Source organism: Phaethon lepturus, unplaced genomic scaffold (genome assembly GCF_000687285.1).
Source record: "Phaethon lepturus isolate BGI_N335 unplaced genomic scaffold, ASM68728v1 scaffold24196, whole genome shotgun sequence".
Taxonomy (NCBI): Eukaryota; Metazoa; Chordata; class Aves; order Phaethontiformes; family Phaethontidae; genus Phaethon; species Phaethon lepturus.
In genome coordinates, this window is record NW_010547228.1 from 1 (window position 1) to 416 (window position 416).

General features: G+C 70.0%; 1 protein-coding gene across 1 annotated transcript in view; it reads right to left on the reverse strand.

The window, feature by feature from the left end:
- Positions 1–122: 122 nt before the first annotated feature.
- The window catches only part of NAGLU (N-acetylglucosaminidase, alpha), a gene marked incomplete at both ends in the record, with an annotated part of 3,684 nt that continues 3,390 nt past the window's right edge, over positions 123–416 (reverse strand). The window contains one exon of the mRNA XM_010289585.1: positions 123–249. Within this exon, the coding sequence (XP_010287887.1) occupies positions 123–249 (127 nt within the window). The remainder of the gene's footprint in view (positions 250–416) is intronic.

A 416-nucleotide genomic window follows, 5' to 3' on the forward strand; every position in this document is an offset into this window, starting at 1 on the left:
CGGGCAGCAGTGCTGCCGAGCCCCAGCCCAGCCCCGGGCACGGCCTGTCCTCAGTGAGGTGCTGCCTGGCCCAGCCTGGGGAGACCCCCGGGGTGCCATCCCCCCCAGCACAGTCCCTTTACCTTTGAACCTGCGAGCAGCGTCGGCCGCCAGACGCGCAGCCAGCCCCAGGCCAATGCCCGAGGAGCAGCCTGTGATCAGCACCGTGGTTTTCTCCATGGGCAGGCAGTGCCGGCTGAGGTGGCCGTGCTGTTTAAGAGGGCTCAAGGCCCCTCCACCTGCCCTCCTGCGCACACTCGGGGCTCCCTGCGCCTTGATGCTCACGCAGCTGCTGTGATAAAGACCCCACAGAGCCAGGACCCCCCCACGGGAGGAGGCTCCGGGGCACAAGGGGAGCCGCAGCCCTGGGGGGCAGC